At 42.2% G+C, this 14,226-nt stretch overlaps 3 protein-coding genes, 1 long non-coding RNA gene and 1 other non-coding gene across 6 annotated transcripts in view; 2 read left to right on the forward strand and 3 right to left on the reverse strand.

Moving 5' to 3' along the window:
• Window positions 1–4,094, forward strand: part of LOC118283547 (high-affinity choline transporter 1) — a 9,730-nt gene extending 5,636 nt beyond the window's left edge. For both annotated transcript variants that reach the window (XM_035605657.2, XM_035605658.2), the window contains exons 4-8: window positions 560–708; window positions 1,055–1,198; window positions 1,401–1,554; window positions 1,656–1,873; window positions 1,965–4,094. In XM_035605657.2, coding sequence (XP_035461550.1) covers window positions 560–708; window positions 1,055–1,198; window positions 1,401–1,554; window positions 1,656–1,873; window positions 1,965–2,510 — 1,211 coding nt within the window. In that variant the 3' untranslated portion in view covers window positions 2,511–4,094. The remainder of the gene's footprint in view (window positions 1–559; window positions 709–1,054; window positions 1,199–1,400; window positions 1,555–1,655; window positions 1,874–1,964) is intronic.
• A 702-nt stretch (window positions 4,095–4,796) lies between these two features.
• On the reverse strand, window positions 4,797–7,524 carry LOC118283550 (cytochrome c oxidase assembly protein COX20, mitochondrial). The gene is made up of 4 exons (XM_035605661.2): window positions 7,367–7,524; window positions 6,250–6,364; window positions 5,870–5,933; window positions 4,797–5,256 (listed from the first exon to the last, which is right to left on the reverse strand). The coding sequence occupies exons 1-4, from the start codon at window positions 7,400–7,402 to the stop codon at window positions 5,109–5,111; spliced, it is 363 nt and encodes a 120-aa protein (XP_035461554.1). The 5' UTR covers window positions 7,403–7,524; the 3' UTR covers window positions 4,797–5,108.
• A 1,374-nt stretch (window positions 7,525–8,898) lies between these two features.
• On the reverse strand, window positions 8,899–8,970 carry trnae-uuc. Its single transcript has one exon. It is a non-coding gene; the product is annotated as a tRNA-Glu (tRNA).
• A 1,108-nt stretch (window positions 8,971–10,078) lies between these two features.
• On the forward strand, window positions 10,079–12,557 carry lhb (luteinizing hormone subunit beta). The gene is made up of 4 exons (XM_035605660.2): window positions 10,079–10,214; window positions 10,894–11,028; window positions 11,246–11,364; window positions 12,190–12,557. Exons 2-4 carry the CDS (start codon window positions 10,965–10,967, stop codon window positions 12,424–12,426), a joined length of 420 nt encoding a protein of 139 aa, XP_035461553.1. The 5' UTR covers window positions 10,079–10,214; window positions 10,894–10,964; the 3' UTR covers window positions 12,427–12,557.
• Window positions 10,168–12,402, reverse strand: LOC118283551. The gene is made up of 3 exons (XR_004784575.2): window positions 12,244–12,402; window positions 11,106–11,369; window positions 10,168–11,022 (listed from the first exon to the last, which is right to left on the reverse strand). It is a non-coding gene; the product is annotated as an uncharacterized LOC118283551 (long non-coding RNA).
• Window positions 12,558–14,226: the final 1,669 nt, after the last annotated feature.

The raw sequence follows: 14,226 nt of genomic DNA on the forward strand, positions 1-14,226 counted from the left end.
AGTCAGATGTGTGACCCGCTGAGCTGCACGAGCGGAATAAATCACTGCTAACAACAAACACTGCTAATTTTAAACATACACATTTTCCACTAATTTTAGTTCATCTGTTTTATACACACACTGTTTACGGACGACAAACAAATGGAAGCCAAAAATATCTCCGATTCAGGAGCCGCCATCTTCTAGCTGGTGACGTCATGTGGAGTCAGTCACACACACGCACATTCGCTCTCGACCAATCATGAGTCAGTGTCAGCTGTCAATCATGATGTCTCAGCCCCGTTTATTTAAATATCATCTAATAACTAATGAAAAGCAAAATGATCAGAAACACGAACACGTGAACAAACAGTGTGATGAGAACGACCTCACATGACATGGAGGGGGCGGGGCTTATGACTTGTACTGCAGCCAGACACCAGGGGGCGATCAGGAGGATTTCAGCGATGTCATGTGATGTCGTCCATCTTTATTTACAGCCTGTGGTTTCATGATGCTTCAATTTATTTTATGAAATTGGTTTTATATTTGCCTGACCTTTGGTGTGTATGTCGCCCAGGTGTAACCATGAGTGTGATCCTGGACCTGTCCTACACCGTGAGCATCTGGATCTCGGCGGCGGTGGCCATCACCTACACTCTGATGGGCGGCCTCTACTCGGTGGCCTACACCGACATCATCCAGCTCATCCTCATCTTCATCAGTCTGGTGAGGCGCTGCTTCCTACATGTGTGTGTAGCGTCAGTTAGCCTAGCGTAAAAAGGGCTAGCCGCTTCCTCCTGGTGCCAGACATCAAGTCAAGTCAAGAGTCAAGTCAACTTTATTGTCATTCCTGCAGTATTGTTCCAGACATACAGAGGAATTGAAAAACCTGTTTGTCTCGGACCCACGGTGCAATAGTACAAAAACAAAAAAAACAAAACCAAAACAGAAAATAAGATATGATATATATAAGATAAGTACGTTTTAAGTAGTGCAAAAGTAAGAGTAAGGCAAACCACGCTGGATAGAAAAGCTCCATCCGACCTGCTGTCGTGTCGTCTTTCCTTTCCAGTGGCTGTGTGTCCCGTTCGCCCTGACGAGCCCGGCGGTGGCCGACATCACGGAGACGGCGTTCAACTACACCTTCCAGACGCCGTGGCTCGGCTCTCTGGAGGCGAACAGAGCCTGGAGGTGGATCGACAACTTCCTGCTGCTGGTGAGGACGGAGGGGGATTCGACTAGAGGCACCGGTGACTGTGAATAAAGACGGACGACACGACGGCTCCTCAAACGTGAAGCCAAATCCTCGTGATCGCCCCCTGGTGTCTGGCTGCAGTTTATCTCATAGTATAAGCTTCTTCTGCTGCTGTGATGTCGTGTGTCTCACCTGTCTCCCCTTTTTTTCCCGTCCTGCGAAGGGTTTGGGAAACCTGGGTCTCCAGAACTTCCACCAGAGGACGCTGTCCGCCGCCTCCTCAACCACGGCCAAGATCACCTGCTACGCCGCCGCCTTCATCGTTCCCACGCTGGGCATCCCGCCCATTCTCCTCGGAGCGGTCGCCGCGTCCACAAGTAAGTCATAAACCCCAAAAACTGACGCTCATGAGACGTAATGTGCGAATACGACGAGGCAATTCTCATTTTTTCATACTTTTACCTTCCGTGTTCCTCAGACTGGAACCTGACATCGTACGGATCGCCGTCGCCGTACGACCGCGGGGAGACGGGCCTCGTCCTGCCCCTCGTCCTGCAGCACCTCACCCCCACCTACATCTCCATCATCGGCATCGGGGCGGTGGCGGCAGCCGTGATGTCGTCCACTGACTCGGCGTTGCTGTCGGCGGCCTCGATCTTCACCGCCAACATTTACAAGAACATCCTGAGGACGCAGGTGAGGAGGAGGAGGAAGACAAATCAGACGCCAGTCTCAGTGTCTCTTTTTGAAGTTGTAACGTTCTGGTTGTCTCTGTTCCTCCCTCCAGGCATCGGAGCAGGAGATCCAGTGGGTGATCCGGGCCTCGGTGGTGGCGGTGGGCCTGGCCGGCACCTCGCTCACCTTCCTGGACAACAGCGTGCTGATGATCTGGCTGCTGCGCTCCGACCTCACCTACACGCTCATGCTGCCGCAGCTCGTCTGCGTCCTCTTCTTCAGCGTGTCCAACGGCTACGGCGCGGTGCTGGGCTGCGTGGTCGGTGTGCTGCTGCGGGTGCTGTGCGGCGAGCCGCTGCTCGGGATACCGGCCGTGATCCACTTCCCAGGATGCACTCTGGTGGACGGCGTGTACGTGCAGCAGTCGCCGATCAGAACCATCTGCATGCTGTCCGCCGTGGTGGCCATCTTGTTGTTCTCCTACCTGGCGTCGCAGCTCTTCGGCCGAGGCCTGATCCCCGAGAAGTGGGACATTTTTAATGTGAACGCGCAACAAGAGACACAAGATGGCGCCAAATCGGACATAAAGGACGAGAAGCCGCTGGAACCGAACGAGAACACCGAGGCGAGTGAGCCGATGTTAGAGTCGACGTGTTGAGAGGGGAGATACATTTTTAATCTGGTTTAAGAACAAACTGGTCGTAGAACAGAACGATTTTATTTTGTAGATTTTTTTTTATAGGAAAAAACAACATTACGCCTTCGCTCTTTGTCGGAGGAGTTCAACTCGTTCTCTGCAATTTTATGCAGCGGTGAAACTTTCAAGCGTTGACGGATCGTACGACAACAGACCCGGAGTTAAAGCCCCGCCCCCTTCCAATCCTCGTCTCCTCGAGATTCTTCTGCACAACAGAAGTCAAAAACTACAAAATATTAATAGTTTTAATCAGAACTGGACACCATGAAAAACATGTGGTGCAGGTAGTGAGAGCTTCTCCACTTTTATTTAAATAACTTTGCTCATTTTTAATTCACAGTCACCGAAGTCGTAGTGAAAAAGTGAAAAATAAACCGAACCACATAAAAACACCAGGTTCAACCAGGTTTTGGCAGATATTATTGATTATTAATAAAAGTATGGCTGAGACTCCGGGGGAACATGTGATAATCCGTCCAGGCTTTGGATCGTCATTGGTCATTTTGTCTTTGAATGTACGACATTCTTCTTTTGGTCTGATGCTGCGTTCGCAAACAAAAGCGAAGCCAAATGTTTTTCCTGTTGCGTAACTCGCCTTGGCTTTTCACAAAACATTGCATCAGGCAAATAATTCGCTCAAAAGTTCAAATATTTCTACTCAAGTGAGTAATGCAGAATTCGTATCGCAGCGAACGCAAAGCAAATTTTCCGCCTGAGGAGATTACGTACAAGAGTTCGCTTGGGTTGAAACATTTGACTCAAAGAGAATATTCGCGCAATGCGATGTTGCGAAATTACAATTAGAAATAAGATTCTCCATCCGTGTTCGACAGAACGGGCGGGTTATTGGCAGATTTTGTTCGCTCTGACGTCACCTGCACCCTCAAATATTTGCGTGACGCGATGATTAAATCGGGTGATTAAATCTTGTCAATATGCAACATAGCGAGTAACGTGACACAAAAACTCGCTTCGCGCTTGGTGCGAACGCAACACGAGAGACATGGTTTTATCGCAATGTAAAGACAGTAAAGTCTGTTTATTTATCGAAAACCAAGGCAACCGCCAGAGGTTTGGTTGAAACTGCCATCACGCTGCTCAACTGCCAAATGAATAAACACAGAGAAACACGATGAATGGACAATGTTGCTGATTGGACGATGTTGTACTCAGGGCCGAGCAGAACAGATTATACGGAACCAAAGAGGCTCCGGTGGCCAGAAACTCCTGAATATAATCTGTTAAATTCTAAATAAACCTCACCTTTCTTTTACACACACATATGAATGTTTTTATGGTCTTGAGGGATTGTTTCCTTTTTTTTCTTCGTGGGCTGCAGTTTGTGTTTCATGTGTATAATTTTTCATAAATGTTTTTATGACAGAGATCAATATCATTATGAATATACTCCTGTATATAGCGCTTTGAGATTGCTTTTAGCAATGAAAAGTGCTCTATAAATGAAATTTATTATTATCGTTATGTACAACTGGCGACCACCAACCACATGTCGTGAATATTAAAAGGACGTTCTGTGAGAAACAACTACAAGCTTCGTACTTCACTGAGGGACTGTGGCGTGACAGAGCAGCGACAGATGTCCGGACTCCTCCCTCGTGTCAATCATTCGACCTTGAGCTGTCACTGTACACGAGGCGACGCCTCACTTCCGTAACTCGTCTGTGAGCCAATCGGCTCGCCTGGAACAATCTTCACTCAGGAGAGAGACAGAGACAGAGGTCTGCTATAAAAAGACAGGACACAAAGGGAAGGAGCTGCATCGGGATGACGCATCTGACAAGGACGGGAACGTTTCAGGACATTGTGATGTGGAATTTCAAAATTAGAGCAGATTAGATCTGAAAATAGATTTTGAAATTCCACATCACAATGTCCTGAAATTGTGTGCGACACTTCATATTAACTGATTTTGTTTAAATCTCTGCATTTCTACATATTTCAGTTTATTTTATGGTGAAATCATTTCTCACGGCTGTTACCGTAACACCTGGTCTAAACACACATCTTAAAAAACAACGTGGGAGCTCGTGGAAAAGTGTCTGTCGGCCGGATTACGGGAAAAATATGAAACCAATTACCTTAAAATTTTGTGGAGGTTAGGGCACGAGCCGAGGAAGAAATTCTGAAGCCGATTCAGGATTTCTTTCTTTTCAGAGCGCGACCCGGGATGAGGTGTTCGCTGCAAACTGAAATACAGCAACAGTAAAACATTGAACAGCACAATGGTAGTTTTTATCTCTTTACTTCTTTATTTCATTTAGTTGATTGTGAGTTTCACACAGAATTCCGTCGTAACAGGGTTTTTGATGGAGAGGAAAACTAACTTAGTGGGACGTTTGGGACGAGAACTCGAGGATGAGTGAGTCCTCTCGTTTCAAACAAAAACGCATCTGTAAAATATCAGATTTTTCCATGTCTCTTTCCATCATTCAGGCAAAAGTTCAGTCCAGTCAGTTTATCTCCTGACTGCGTTTTTCTCTTGTCTCCTCGCCCCCCTCCCTCCCAGAGGGAAAGGGGGAGGAGTTTCAGAGCCAGAGATCACGATGGCCCCAGCGGCGGCGGCGCGGCTCCGGGTTTGTTTGCGGGATCGTGAGCGGATCCTTCGTACATGATCTTGTTCTTGATGCCGTCCTGGATCCGCCTCTGCTGCACGCGGACCTTGGCGTTGTTCATCCGGCAGTAGAACCTGAAGAGAGAGAAACGAGGGGAAAAGGTTCATCCCGGGAATCTGTGACAGTCACAGGGTTCAGACACAATTCAAAACTGAAATTTTACTTCTTCTTGGCTGATTTCCTCAGACCACATTTGACATCCGAGTACAAATAGCTTGATGTTTTATTTAGTAAATATTATTACATAAATGAATATCAGTTTATTATATAATAGTATTATATAAGTGAATATTATTATGTAAATAATTTTTTTTAACATGTTACATGTGGTTTCTGCAGGATGTTGATTGTGATGTTGCATCATGTGCAGATTGATATTGTTCCCTGTTCCAGGATTGATTCTCATATTGAAAGATTGATATTCAACCTCAGTAATTTTGTGTAAATGTGTATTTTATCATCATCATCATCAATAGGGGAAGATAGATGTGTTGTGTAGATACAGTAGTGTTGCTATGGCGACGTTTATCACTGACCGAGGGAAAATAATTCACTAGAACAGAAAGATTGATACAGATTCACTGTCTTTTTAGACTTCTACCTCTGGAAACACAAATATCTTTTTCCATGCTCTACTTAAAAAAAGGGGAGGAAGCATTAGGCAGCACGACGACAACAACGACGTACCAGGACCCGAGAGTGGTGAGCAGGAAGCCTGCGAATCCAACGTCAAACGACCTCTTGACCCGACCTGCGTACAGACAAATGTCAGAAATCACAAAACTACATTTTACACACGTGGAACTTTTTCTATCCGACACTGGAAACCTGCTCAACCTCTTTTACAAATTTGTTATTCCCTACTGAACACATTTATAAGCAGCTTTGATTTAAAACATCTTTATTTAAAACTCTTGAAATACTGAGACTGAGTTTGTCTGTTGCGACACAAGATAAACGTTAAATTTAAGTTAATGAAAAATCCAGATTTGTGTCACCGGACTTTCTGTGAGGGGAATATCTAATCAACATTTTTTATTGTGAAAATACGCCGATCAAACACCCACTGGTGGTCAGGAAGTGGAGCAGGCCGGCGCCGAGGGATCCGCCCGCTCCATGCAGGACGGCGTCTCGGGCACACGGAGTGTTCTGGACATCGAGGATCCCCAGCAGCCTGAAACCCTGAGGGACGGAAGGATGGGACGGAGACAGACAAAGAGACAGAGAGACAGACGTCAACGTTAAATGAGATTTCTTAAATTCAGAGACGTCCTGTAAATTCACGTTTAAAGCATAATGAGGTTTGAATGTGCTGAAATAGTTTTTGACTCAACTTTGTTAGTCATGTTATCAAGTTATGAATCAGATAACAATAACTAATCACAATAAATGTTACATCGTTATTGTTTTTCTTTCAAGGTTTAACGACTGCACTTTGCTCCCGAGTGAAGTTTGATGGTTTTTAAACATTAAAGTGACTAAAAACTTAACTATTTAATCCATATATATATATTTAGTCCATGTATATTTGTACTTCTGTGATATTGATTTTGATGAAAACTACATTGGAATAATTATTTGTTATTATTTGTTTCATGGCCCCGTCCAATCAGTGATCGATGTTGCAAATCTGATCCATCGTTTCTCTCATTAGTTATGCACAATAATAAACGTTTGATTGATATTAAGTGTAATTTGGCGAATAATATATCAGCCGATTTGTCTTTGGATCAGCACATTTAAGAAAACTGTTCAATAACTGCACGTGACTGGTTATTATCGTTCCCAGGCACACGCCAACATTCAATTACCAAATATTCCTATGGGGTTCGGTTTGACCAGATAGCGGTTAGCCATTAGCTTGCTAGCTTATGCTGTCTTTGCTAACGTCACGGCTCGACGCGGCTTCCGGTTCAATTGTGCGAAAGTTAACATTCACGTTCATGGTGCGTGTTTGTTTCTTCTCGGACCGTCAACACAACTCGGACACACAAACGTTCGTGACGTGAGGAAGTTGTCGGCAACTTCACTTTGGCTTTTTATATCAACTGAAACGTCTGAGTGAGATAAAAACAAACTGAGAGAATCGTCACCAACAGTTTCTGCCGTTGACCTTCTGATAAAACAACGTTTCCTGTTTGGGTTTTATCCCGGAAGCTGGACTAAAAAATACTCGGTTCTTACCTTGTTGTTGTTGTTCTCCTGCTCTTCTCCCGCCATGTTGGTTTCCACCGTGTCCGTCACCGTTCACGATCAATTTAACAGTAACATGTAACAACCGATGACAGGTAACCGGCCATTTCCGTAATCACGTCGGGCGCCGCGCATGCGCTGTAGCTACCGAAAAGGTCCGTTCGCCTTCGATCGCCGACACGGAAACAGGAAACAGCTGAAGAATAGTTCCGACGCACCGGGTGATATCAGGTAAACACATTTTCAAGGTTTGCTCATAATTTTAATTTTAATTAAAAAAACTTCTTAAACATAAATTAGTAAGTAAGCATTCAAAAAGATTATTTATTTTAACTTTGTATTTATTATATCGAATATATATATTTCTTGCGTTAGTTCTTTTTTGGTTAAGTTTACCCACATTTTTTGTTTAAGTTATTTAAATTTAAGTTAATGCTGGTTTTAGAGATGCAAATGTGTGGTGACCTTGAAGAAAGACAAGAAAAATTATGATTTCAAAATTTTAGATATAATAAAAAGTAAACAGCCACAATAAAAAGTAAATAAAGCTTAACAGGAACATGTAGAAATAATGAAGCGTGATACATTTTAATTATTTAATGTTGTAAATACAGACTGTTCCGGATGCGCCTGGTGTGACGCTGTGATCTAGATGATACGTCGAACAGAATCACTTATATAGATTAAAACTCCTGAGGTTGAGTTTCACGAGTCTCTCTCATTTAATCCCAAACGGGAACATTGAAGAACACGGTGTGATTTTAGAAACAACAGCTTCATCATGTGACTGCGTCCGGATCAAGTGACGTCACACAGGAAGCAGTGTGTCAGGGTGACCTTCATCCTGTTTCCACTACAAGACTCTCAGACAAATCCAAAATTCAAATGTCTCAGGATTATGTTGTTATTGTTTGGTTCATAAAATTATAATAGTAACAATATGATAGACAGCGGAGCTCCTTCTCCAAAAGACTGATTCATAAGACCGTCATAAGGACAGCTACAGGAAATCTTTCCCGCCACCAGGCCTGAGACTTTACAACACCTCACCTCTGTCTGACAGAAAAACTCTGGACGCACCTTCATATTACCATGTTCCTCTGCAGATTACTGGTAACTGTTTGTACTACTGCACCATTTCCAGTATTAATATTCATGTAAATACTTTATATTTATTATTCTTATTCTGTATATTTTTGGAATTCATATATTTCTACATTTGTTTTTGTATATATTTTGTGCTGTGTGAAACGTGCTGCTGTTACACTGGAATATCCGGATAAATAAAGTAACTATCTATCTATCTACCATATTGGACATAACTGGAAAAGGCAATAAACTACGGGCTGACACACACACACACACACACACACACACATCTGTCAACCTCTCATATGTTTTGAGTGGTGACATTATGAAAAGCTCATGCTGTAATTGATGATACCATAACTTTTCATAATCCCGAATTAGAGTTTATTATGAGACCAGGGTCATAATTCTGTTCATCGATGGGAAAACACTTGTTCCCATACCGGGAGTCGAACCCGGGCCGCCTGGGTGAAAACCAGGAATCCTAACCGCTAGACCATATGGGACATGATCTTCAGTAGCAGGACATCAAACATCTTCGATCATTGATCAATATGATTAGATGATCAGGTGTTGAGAGGTTGTGATGGGGCGCGTGCGCCACCAGGTGGTCACACCTGAGGACTGCAATTGAGCTCGTCCGCAGCCTGAGGAGAAAGTAGCATGTACAGTACTGGTACAGTAGCATCAACATGTTAATATTTTAGCAGTGGCATCAATGCAATGGCTATGGCACAATCTTCGATGATCTTACCCATACACCACACATACTTTGTGCTACTTTCTGTATTTTCCATTACTTAAAATCCCCTTCATTTCTTAACTTAGCACTTCTGCTTTTTGTATTGTGAGCAGTCATGTGAGGTTACATTTTAAAGTCTAATTTCTTATAATCACCTCTAGTGTTATGATTACATTGATTCTTACATTGTTTCAGTACATCGTTTCTAATCAACTCTTTATTACAGCGGTTGTTTGTGATTTGTTCTTTCAAACGGTTATCGTCATGACATCATTATTTTGGCTTGAAATGCTTCCATGATTAACTCCATCTTTTTCTCTGTGTTACTTCAATTGTGAAGTGGACTGTTCATCTTCGTACATACCAGGCATGCTCTCTGTATTCTTTCTCTTGACAATATATATATATATATATATATATATTTGTATTTGTCTTTTCTTTTTATTCAAAGTTTATTTATGATAAAGTTTGTGGTTAAACTGTAAAATATCAAGACTCAATTTCATTTGTTTGTCATGATGGTTTGATAATTTTTTGTTTGTTTTATATATGCTATTATGTGGCATTATAAACAAAGCTTACTATTATTTTTATTATTATCAATGTGCTCCGATTTTAAACATTTTGCATCGAAGCCTTTTATGTCCTCATACTTTGTGAAACACATTTTATTGCATACATTTGACTGTAACATGCTCTACTGGTTACGTTTTAATATATTTATATAAATATATATGCATATATAATTGGCAATAATAATAATGATGAGCTTTATCAATAATGCCATACAGCAGGTTGTGTTCTTCTGGCAGCGTCAACAGGAAGCGACGGTTGCCTGGAGACGGCCTAATCCCGGAGGTCGTGGAGGTGAAACGTGTCTGCTCGTCCCTCGGGTCGTCAGGGTGACGTAGCCGCGGTGACGTCAGCTACGAGCAGGTTCCGTCCTGGAGTATAAAGGCTGCGCGCGGCGGGAGGCCTCGGCCCCGCCCACCCGCAGCCTCCAGACAGGTGAGTGAAGCATCTGTCAATTATTCATCTTTAATTAATAAAAAGTGTTTATTAATTTGTATCTGCAGGGGTCAGGGGGTTAAAGTCTCCATCAGAGGCTCTTTGTATATTTAACTGAAGATTAAAATGGTGAAGAGGAGTGAAGTAACGTGAAGGTTTCACGTTATTTTTAGCCTTGAAAAGATGTAGGAGTCAAAAGTTAAATATCAAGACACGGAAATAATACTTCTTTGATATTTGAAATACATATGCAACAGTTCAAATATGTTATATTCATAAAGACGTAAGTGGCTTTATCGTCGTTGTAGTTGTACAGAGACATTTTGTTTGGTAGCTAAGATAAGAAAGACAAATCAAGAATATATATATAAAACAAAAATAAAAATATAGACATACATAACCTAAAAATATGAAGATAAAGATGAAAATCAAACAAAAAAAAACACATTAATGTGCTTCATCAAGACTGTGGTTGTAGTTTGATCAGATTTCAAAGACAAACTGCAGGATCATATTTTTAATACATTGGTTGTATGTGACATTATTTAATTTTTTCAAACCAAACGATGTGAAATAAACAAAAGACAAAAAGAAAAGAGATTCATTTTTTTCGTGTCCTCAGTAAATCTCCCAATGTAAAAACTGATCTGTGTGTTTGTTGCTCTTCGTCCTGCGTCAGAAGTTCGTAACCCGATCGTAATCATCATCATCACTTCCTGCACGCTGTCGGCCGAGCTCGTCAGGACAGCGATGATGATCCATCTGACGCTGCTCCTCGGGGCCTCGTTCTCCGTTTGGCCCTTGGCTCCTGCAGGTACAACATGAATCAGCGAAACACTTTTAATTATGATTATGAATTATTTTAAATGAACCACGGACTCGAGCTCAAACCTGACATTCGGGTGTGTTACATGTCGCTGTGGATCGTGACAAAAAGGGGGGCGGGGCCAGGAATGATTGTTTTTAACATCCCCCGTGTGTGTGTGTGTGTGTGTGTGTGTGTGTGTGTGTGTGTGTGTGTGTGTCCGCAGCGGCGTTGGAGCTGCCGCCCTGCGAGCTCGTCAACATGACGCTGTCTCTGGAGAAGGAAGGCTGTCCCCGGTGTCACATGGTGGAGACGACCATCTGCAGCGGCCACTGCAGAACCAAGGTATTCTGGGAAATGAAGTTAAGAAAATAGGAAAAAAAGTTACATTGGGTTTATGCATGGTGTGTGTGTGTGGGTGTGTGAGAGAGAGAGAGAGAGATTTGGTCAAAATCAAATACAGTATGTGTGTGTGAGTGTGATTAAGTCAAAATTGTCAACATTGTGTGTGTGTGTATGTGTCTGGGTGTGTTTGTATGTGATTTGGTCAAAATGAACTGCAGTGTGTGCGTGTGTCTGGGTGTGTGTGATTAAGTCAAAATTGTCAACAGTGTGTGTGTGTGTCTCGGTGTGTTTGTGTGTGATTTGGTCAAAATGAACTGCAGTGTGTGTGTATATGTCTGGGTCTGTTTGTGTAATTCATACACATTCATACAGCGCTGCTATTTACCACGCATTATTCTGTCACATTCATACTCATTCATGCACTGTCGGAAGAGCCGTCAGAGGCAGGTTAGGGTTAAGTGTCTTGCCACAACGGCATGTGGGATCGAACCGCCAACGGCTCTACGTCCTGAGCCACAGCCGCCCCTAGTGTGTGTGTGTCTCAGTGTGTTTGTGTGTGATTTGGTCAAAATGAACTGCAGTGTCAGTGTGTGTCTGTGTGTGTATATGTCTGTGTGTGTATGCATGTGTGTGTGTGTCTGTGTGTGTGTATGTGTCTGTGTGTGTCTGTGTGTGTGTGTATGTGTGTGTGTGTGTATGTGCCTGGGTGTGTGTCTGTGTGTGTGTGTGTCTGTGTGTGTGTGTGTGTGTGTGTGTGTCTGTGTCTGTGTGTGGATCCTCTCAGGTGACGTGTTGTCATGTGACGCTCTGACTCCGCCCCTCCAGGAACCCTCCATCATCTTTCCGCACTTGAAAGTGTACCAGCACGTGTGCACGTACCGCGAGCTGCACTACAGGACGGTGCAGCTGCCGGACTGTCCCGCGGGCGTCGACCCCAGCGTGTCGTACCCGGAGGCGCTGAGCTGCCACTGCAACCTGTGCGTCACCAACATGGCGGACTGCATCCGACACGAACACCGGGAGCCGGACGTCTGCGACAACGACCTCACGTTCCACGTGTAGTCCCGCGAGACTTGACGACGCTCCCGTCGAGCGTCACGTGACATGAATGAAAGATCTTTCACGTTCACAGCACACATTTCTACACATGTAATGTTCTGGAATGCAATTAAACTAATATATTATCAAAAAGGTATGGCCTACTGCTCCTGTCATTATCTTATTCTAAAAAGTGGAAACAAAGCTATGTGGGGTTATTGTTTTACATTATTTTGTTTCGTCGGTTTTTTTTTGCCCTGCAGTTACATCCCGCTGCCACTAGGAGCTACAGCCCCCCTCAGCACCGCCCACTTCCACAAAGAAATAAATACAGCTCAAAAATGAATCATACATTATCATATGGAAATAAAGAAATACATAATTAAAAACATTTAAAATGTATATATATATATATTTCAACATGTTTCCATATTTACTCATTTTTCGTTTCTACGTTTTAAAAGGTAAATTAATCAATCAATACTGCATTTAATAATTAATTCAAATATTTAATTATTCTTTATTTCTCACTGAAAAAAATCATTACAGTAATCACTTTAAGTAATAATGCATTAATTCATTCATTTATTTATATATTTACTTACATTCAATCTTTAATTTATTCATGTATTTCTGTACTTTCTATGAATTTCTTACACTATTTATGTATTTCTTTATTTATGCATTAAATCATTCATTTAGAAATTTTAACATTTATATATATATATATATATATATGTATATAAAAATTTGCCAATTCAGATTGGTTGACAGACATCATACCGTAAATTCCTTAAACAGCCTGTTTACACGTACGTACGTTCTTTAAACATTTGTAGCATCTGTAAATGGCGTTAAGGTAGAACACGCCTGTGCTTCACTGCTGCTAGCTGATTTAAAAAACAAACAATTTTCAAACAATAATTTTATGAACTTTTAAGTGTGTGAATTTGATGTCAAATATATATATAAACAATCAAAAACAAGTTAAACAGACTTATAGTGAAAACACAGAACCTCACAGTGAACGAGCTAACGGCAGTTAAGCGCGTGGCGGGACAAACGAGGAGGCGGGACCTTCTTCGTCTAGAAGCTTTATTGATAATTGTTTACATCTCACAATGCATTCCACAAACACGGCTCCCAGCTGGAAGCGTTTTTTTAAATCGTCACAATTGAAGTATGAAGTTTATCATTCACAAATATACTTGCATAACAAACAAATGCTTTTGAAGTTTTTTTTCCCAAAGTCTTATTATTAAGATATCGGCTCCACAGACAGTACGGCGCTTTTTTTTTTGGAGTTTTTTCTTTAAATCCCATTTCATTTATTCATTTTTATGATTTTTTTTTGGAAACTTTTAAAATATTTTTTTTCTTTCTGATGTGAATGAATGTAAACATGTTCCTTCCAGAAGTTTCTCGTCACTAGACACAACTGCAATGACATGGAAATAACTTGTTATGTAATAGTTGTGTTTTTCTACATGTTTGTAGCTAAAGTTACGCAGAAGCGATGAAGGTTTTTTTTTTTTTTTTAATGGTAATACAACCCAGCCCCCCCCCCCAACGTCGCCCCGCCCCGCCCCCCACCACACACATAACCCCCCCCCCCCCCCACCCCACCAGCTGCTCATCACGGGACATTTCATTGTTCGTCACGTCGAGGCGAAACCACACAGCAGGTAACGGAGGAACACGAGCTCGACGCTTTTAGGGACACGATGGTAAAATCACAAAATACTTCCTTCGAAAGTCTACGAGAATATTCATACGAAAAAAAAAGAAACGGGAAAAGAAAAAGAACCACGAGGTGCTGTCGCT

The sequence above is a fragment of the Scophthalmus maximus genome, chromosome 10, assembly GCF_022379125.1.
Source record: "Scophthalmus maximus strain ysfricsl-2021 chromosome 10, ASM2237912v1, whole genome shotgun sequence".
Taxonomy (NCBI): domain Eukaryota; kingdom Metazoa; phylum Chordata; class Actinopteri; order Pleuronectiformes; family Scophthalmidae; genus Scophthalmus; species Scophthalmus maximus.